This window comes from Bison bison, unplaced genomic scaffold (assembly GCF_000754665.1).
Source record: "Bison bison bison isolate TAMUID 2011002044 unplaced genomic scaffold, Bison_UMD1.0 scf7180017864260, whole genome shotgun sequence".
In the NCBI taxonomy this organism is placed as follows: domain Eukaryota; kingdom Metazoa; phylum Chordata; class Mammalia; order Artiodactyla; family Bovidae; genus Bison; species Bison bison.
In genome coordinates this window covers 4673280-4680844 of record NW_011494832.1, presented here as the reverse complement: position 1 = coordinate 4680844, position 7565 = coordinate 4673280, and the positions used below count along the sequence as shown (strand labels likewise).

Genomic DNA, 7565 nt, shown 5'->3' with positions numbered 1-7565 from the left:
AGGTGGCCAAAGTACTGGAGTTTCAGCTTTAGCATCATTCCTTCCAAAGAAATCCCAGGGCTGATCTCCTTCAGAATGGACTGGTTGGATCTCCTTGCAGTCTAAGGGACTCTCAAGAGGCTTCTCCAACACCACAGTTCAAAAGCATCATTTCTTTGGTGCTCAGCTTTCTTCACAGTTCAACTCTCACATCCATACATGACCACTGGAAAAACCATAGCCTTGACTAGACAGACCTTTGTTGGCAAAGTAATGTCTCTGCTTTTGAATATGCTATCTAGGTTGGTCATAACTTTCCTTCCAAGGAGTAAGCATGTGCCGTGATAAGGGCTCAATAAATATGCATTGAATATATAAATTAATAACACATCATGAGATATTAAACTAAATATAATTTTAAATGACAGTTGCATATGCTTTTCATAAAGAGACTCCTAGGAGTTGATTTTTCAATCAAGCACTCTTTTGTTTGTTTTGAAATTTATAATAGCCTGAAAGATAAGATAGTATTCTGAGGGAACAAGTTCCTCTACTTAGTAGTTGAACAGATATATATTATTCATAGAAGAGAATCCTAGACTTTCCCATCTTTCCTCCACCAAGATCACATTCTGCATCACAGGAATACGTTCTTATTGACTTAGTCACCTTGGAATTGTTAAGATCACTAACAGTACAAAGTGAAAGTCACTCTGTCATGTCCGACTCTTTGCGACCCCATGTACTGTATAGTCCATGGAATTCTCCAGGTCAGAATACTGGAGTGGGTAGCCTTTCCCTTCTCCAGGGTATCTTCCCAACCCAAGGATCAAACAGAGGTCTCCCGCATTGCCTGCGGATTGCTTACCAGCTGAGCCACAAGAGAAGCCCAAGTATACAAAGGTTAATTCTTAATATCGTTAGGGAAAGAGTGTTGTTAACAGAGAGAATACATTCTGTATATTAAACTGTGTTTTAATTGCTGTAGTAAGATGTTGACAATATTCAAGTGGTTCTAGAAATTTATATTGCTAGAGTTTATATTTTGGGGAAACGACTTGTTCTCCCAGCCTTGGTTAAATTCTTAAGGCTCACAGTGGTTTCCATATCAAAACAGGAATTCCAGGTAAGCATATAATGCTACAAATTTTCCCTCGCTGGCATGGAAGACATTACAATAATTTTCTACCCTTGAACTCTACAATAATGTGGATTTCAAACTAGAAAAGTGCAGGTTTTGTTGTGGTTGTTTGTTTGTTTTAATACTGTTTCCCAGGAATTCTTCCCAGGCACTTAGAGACCTATACTGCCCTTTGTGGGGCCACTGCATTTTCTAATACCACTTACTCTCAAAGTTCCTTCTCAATCAGTTGAACGTGTCCTGAGAAACAGTTCAACTGAATATACTTTCAATGCTGTAAAAAGGATGACATAATTATTAAGATATAAAGAGATAGATGCAGGACACTGCTATTCTTTGACTTGTTTAGATGAGAGACTAGTAATTGTGATTTCCTTCTCTCACTGTTGCCAAATCATTGTATCAGTTATTTTCTGTAATTGTGGTCAAATTATTGAATCATTCGTTGACTTAAGTTGGATCTGTGTTAAGTCAAAATGATGAATTCTTTGTTCTTTTTATAGATAAAAATTCTGGATGCTTTGAACTCCTCTCTTTATTCTTTAAGGGGAAAAAAAAAATGTTTGTTTATATTTTTTTTAGTTTTTCCCAGGCACCAAAGTTCAATATTGGCTAACTAACAGCAATTTAAATAGAGTTTTAAAAAATAACCTCAGCTTTTAGGCTTCTAACAGAGGTACTTTTAAAGTAAATCTTCCTTGGTTAACAGCTGTCAACTGTCAATGAGCTACAGGTAATTAAATTTGAAGATAGCTTTATGGCCCACAAAAAGAGATAAAATCCTTGGACCAGAAAGGTCTTAAGTTAATGCAGTTATTTCTCCCTCTGGTATTTGAATTTAATGCAAGAAATTGATTATTTTCTAATGAAATAGGTAAAGAGAACTGCCATTGTTTGTTACTTGCAAATAAAATTTGGTTGAGGCTGTTTTCCCAGCTCAGTTTTATAAACAGTCTTGGTTTTATTTCAATATAGATTAGGAAAATAAGGCAAAAAGAAAGAAAAAATGAAGAATATTTTGAGAAGAAAAAAAAAATGCCCAAACTCAACAAACCATGGTAGGAAGAGTGAGAAGGTGTTAGGGGCTGTGAACACTGGAAACCCAAGGTGCCTTAAAAAATTCAAGGATTTTTTTTTTCTTTAATCATATGTAACAGAAGTAGTCCTTAGACTTCCCTGGTCCAGTGGTTGAGACTCAGAGCCTCCACTGCATGGGGGATGGTTTCTATCCCTGATTGGGGAATAAAATCCTTCATGCCATGCAGTATGGCCAAAAAAAGAGAGAAGTAGTCCTGTAATAGAGCAGTTCCAGGGGTAGTTAGGGCATTAAATGATTTCTTAGAGAACTCAAGTTTTTTTGTTTTTTTTTTAATTTCTGCATTCTCAGAAAACAGTCTTTTTGGTAGCAGCAACTGCTGAAAAATCTTGCTAACATGCCAATGTCCAGAGACAGAAAAAGAAGTCTCCTCTTTTTTTGTGTTAGTTTTAAGACCCAAGACCCTCTTCCAGTAACCTTGCAGAAGACTTTCTCTATGTCTGTTGGGTCAGAACTAGTCATGTGGCCACATTTTAGACACTAGCTTTCTAGGGGATCCACTATAGTTGGCACAGACCAGTTCTGCCAACAGGAAAGAAAAAGAAAATGTCTGGTAGACAGAGGGTCACTGATCTTTCCTGCTGAAACCAGCACACTGATCTCCTACCGTGTGCTAGTGCAATATCCTTTGAGCTGTGTACTGACATAACCAGTATGTAGATGAGAACATCGAAACCTGGGAGAAAAGAGGTAATTTGTTTTTTGATTTTTTTTTAAAAACAGATTAGTAAGTGATGCAACTGGGATTTCACCTCAGAACTGTTTGACTCCAGTTCTGTACTTTCTCCACAATATCACATTGCTTTAGGACTTCAAGACACACTTTGAATTTTGATTACAAAGCTACTCTTTTTGGATCCAACAATCAATGTGTCTCTTTTCTTTGCTTTTCGCTTATAGTTACTCTTCTTCAGAGCTTCTACCCAGAACTTCTTCAGACCTGCGTACTCTCAGAATTTCATATCATCCATGAGAGGAACTGGAGGTCTCTCCCTGAAGATTTTATATTTCTGATGGGAAACTAGTTATCTAAATTTTACATGCTTGTGGACTATTTCTGCTTTGGTTTGAATTGAATCTATGAACACTCAATCTCTTTACCAAAGAAATTTCCATTTCAAATCCCTCAAAAGCAGTAAAGGCCATGTTCAATTCATCCTGTTCTTAGTTTACAACTTTGGAAGATGATTGCCTCTTCCTTATACCTAAAGGCCAGCTTCATATAAAATCATTCCAAATCCTTCAGGTATCCCTCACATCTATTTCTGGCATGTCAGATCTTTATTAACATCATAGCTGGAACAGCATCTCCTAGTTTTCCAGTCTCACATGCCCCCAAATTATCCTGCATGCTCAAATTATTATTCTTAAAGATAGTTTATTATTTTATAGTCCTGCTCAAATAAGTTGAGTAGATTCTACATGTGAAAAGCATAAATCTTTTATATATATATTAATAAATATAAATCAGACAGTGTGGTCCCTCCATATTTGCTCCCTGTGTAACAAACTGTCCTTCTTACTTGTCTGGCTGAAGCTTGATGTCTTGTCCCAAGTCATAATAATACGTAACCCATGTAACCCACGTCACCATAAGACAGGTACTCTTTTAAGCACTTGATGCATATTAACAATTTAAACCTCACAATACCCCTGTGATGTAGGAACTATTATTATCTTGACTTAACAGGTGAAAACACTGGAGTTTAGAGGGATAAAGGCACTTGCCAAGTACATCCATACGTGAAATGGCAGGGCCAACATTCAGATTCTGGTGGTTAGATCCCAGATGTGATGAACTCAGTTGCGTTTTACTTAGTCCATGTATTTCACTGGAGAGTTACTTATTCATGAGGTGTTTGTTGAAAATCTATCCTGCTGCTGCTGCTAAGTCGCTTCAGTCGTGTGCGACTCTGTGCGACCCCATAGACGGCAGCCCACCAGGCTCCTCCGTCAATGGGATTCTCCAGGCAAGAGTACTGGAGTGGGATGCCATTGCCTTCTCCGATCCTGCACCCAACTGGAACCCTACAAATCATGTTTTAACAGGGAAATTGCGAAATCATGAATCTCTTCCATGGGGTGAAAAGCAAGCTTTATTAAACACTCTGGATTTTAGGCAAATTTAAGCAGAATGTGTCTTCTCCAACCTTTGAGTGACATTTGTTGCATTTTATATTCTCCCATGTTCTGAAGTCTTGGATTTTTTTTTTTCCCTATTTCAACAATAACCTCTCATCTACCAAGGACTGACTTTTTTCCTGAATGACATCTCTCCACTCTTTTTTAGTCTGCTCATGAAAGAAGGTGTTTCAGTTTCCATGCCTGTTACACCAGGACTGCCAGCTGCATCACTTGGCTGCCTGTGATATCTAGTGAGGCTCAGTAACTAGGTTAGCATGCTGCACCCTCATGTCTGTTATTTCCAAAGGTCTGTCATCTGAGTCTCTTATTTAAATGGTCTTTCAATACCTTTTGTTCTTGTCTTCTCTCATGATTTACTTCTTAAAATTCTTCTGAAATACTTTACTAAGTTGTTAATGGTTCTTTCCACATAAAAAAATCTTGCACTTTACTGTCACTGAGTGGACAGAATGTCAGAGACAATGATTTAAGAGAATGTGTTAGTAATTTTAGGAATCTAGCTTTTTAAATTAAAAAAGAAAGAAAAAGAAAAAATAGGAAAATTTGCATCTTTTTTTTCTAATTTCATGCTTTCCTATAACTAGTAATTCAGATTATTCAGACCAACAGTAAAGATTATTATAATTGAATAGCTTGTCACTCATTTCAGATATATATTTACATGTATCAATTCTATTGATTTTCATATAGACTCTCAGTAGAGCATACCGTTATTGTTGTTTTTTCCCAATGAAGAAATTAAGGCACAGTGAGGTACAGTAAATTGCTCAATGTCACAGGAAGTTTGGTGCCACAGTCTGGCTTCATAATCACTATTCTGCTCCCATAGTATTTTTAGATCATTGGCTAGATATAAAACCACTTGAAAGACATTATGACAGACATTCTGAACTGGTGTGCCCAATAAACAGGTTAAATTTGTTGTTCTCTGTATTCACACATGAGCTTGGATGTTCACAGAATGAAGTTCATGGCTGCCTATAAGAATTCGTAGAATTTTTAATTTGGTTTTAAATCAAATCACAGCCCTATGAGAATTTCTTGAAATGTATTTGCTGTTCAGTGACTAAAATTTAGAAATAGTTCAACATTGAAAGAGTAATGCCTGAAAGCAGACTGTTTTGTAGAGTTTATCACTTTCTTAAGATCATAATCAAAAGAACAAACAACTCTTGAACCATTCGAGAGGAAAAGTCTTTAATTGTGCAAAGGAGCATTTTGACTGGAAAGAAAACTGAACCTACTACAATGATTATTGATTTTTTTAACTGTCACGCACATTCAGTGTATTGAAAGTTAAGCTATACAGACACATATTTAATGTACAAGAATTTAAATGAACATATGTCACTGACCATTGAGATACTGAAAACCTAAAAATTCAGAACATTTGAAAATTCATATTTTTCTCTTGATACATATGTATATGATAAATATTTAAAGTTGGAAATAGCAGTCCTAAAAAGATGAACATATTGAATCCAACAATAAAACATTAAGAGAAGCTAGGAAGACATTTACACTGTCATTGCTTTTGTTTCTGTTCAGTCTACTCAATTGTTTTTGGTTGATTTACCTGAACTAGTTTTGAGCTGATGAGAAACTAAAAACCATCTTATGAAATGTGTATAATTTTATAATCAAGTAATACTACTATAAACTTTAACATTGCATTTATTGATTTATGTTTTAATTCAGCATAAAGGCAATAAATAAAAACATCCAATAAGATAACTGTTTTAAAATTAATTTGTTGTAAGAGGAAAATATATCTTGACTTTTTTTGGTAAGTATTTCAGTAAGATAATTTTCATTAAAATAATAAGATCAAGATTCTCAATTTTCACTTGTGGTATTCACCATTTCAGAGCTTCGAGAAACCAAGACATCTGAATACTTCAGCCTGTCCCAATACCCTTTAGACTACAGGATATTATTAATGGATGAAGATCAGGACCGGATGTACGTGGGCAGCAAAGATCACATTCTCTCCTTGAATATTAACAACATAAGTCAAGAACCTTTGAGTGTAAGTTTATCATCTTCATGAGGGCAGTGCTGAATTCCTAGATGCCTTGTTCTTTAAAACTTTCAAATATGACAAAAAAATTATGGATTTCATTAGAATAGGCCACATGTCAATAAATAGTTGAAAGTTAGTACTTATTTCAAGGACTGAAAATATAATAAATTCAGTTCCCCATGTCTACTTTCATAGTTTTAACCATCTAAAACTGGAAACTAAGTGAGAAAATACTTCCCATGTATACATACGTCAAATGCAAAAAAGAGAAGCGTGGAGTATAGCATGAAAAATGGTTAGTTTAAAGGATAACCTACCTTGTCATCTGTATGTAGTCCAAGACAGCCTTGAAAGGAACACAATTATTAAATTCACTGTTCTGTGAACAAGTGTGGCCTGTACAGCAGGGATTAGAACTGCATGGGTCCAATTACATGCAGATTGTTGAGGGCTATAAATACTATATATTACATGGTTGACTGAATCTTTAGATGTGGAATTGGAATATAAGGTCAGTGTCCCTAACCAGCAAGTTGTTCAAGGGTTAACTATTTCATTGTACTAGGTTGGCGCAAATGTAATTATGTTTTCAGACTATGAATTTTAAATCATTAAAACTAGGTTCCAACACATCTTTATTAATCAAAATAGGAACCATTACAATCAACACATTTTTGCCAACAAGAAGTAAATTTGTTTATTTTTGTAGCATAAAAACCTCTGCTTCAGGATTTAACAAACTCTTTGAAAACATTTTCTGCCTTCTGCTGGGTGTGGAAGCATTTTCCATACAAAAAGTTGTCTAGATGCTTGAAGAAGTTGTAGTCAGTTGATGAGAGATCAGGTAACGGCAGATGAAGCAAAACTTTGCAGCCCATTTCATTCAACTTTTGAAGCATTGGTTGTGTGACGTGGTCAGGCATTGTTGTGGAGAAGAATCGGGCCTTTTCTTTGACCAATGTCGGCTGCAGGAGTTGCGGTTTTCAGTGCATCTCATCGATTTGCTGAGCATATTTCTCACATTTATTGGTTTTGCCAGGATTCAGAAAGCTGTAGTGGTTCAGACCAGCAGCAGACTACCAAACAGTGACCATGACCTTTTTTTTTTTTTTTTGGTGCAAGTTTGGCTTTGGGAAGTGCTTTGGAGCTTCTTCTTGGTCTGACTGCTGAGCTAGTCATCA

General features: G+C 35.9%; 1 protein-coding gene across 1 annotated transcript in view; it reads left to right on the top strand.

Moving 5' to 3' along the window:
* The window catches only part of SEMA3C (sema domain, immunoglobulin domain (Ig), short basic domain, secreted, (semaphorin) 3C), a 207546-nt gene that overhangs the window by 104311 nt on the left and 95670 nt on the right, over positions 1-7565 (top strand). The window contains exon 3 of the mRNA XM_010848128.1: positions 6230-6390. Coding sequence (XP_010846430.1) covers positions 6230-6390 — 161 coding nt within the window. The remainder of the gene's footprint in view (positions 1-6229; positions 6391-7565) is intronic.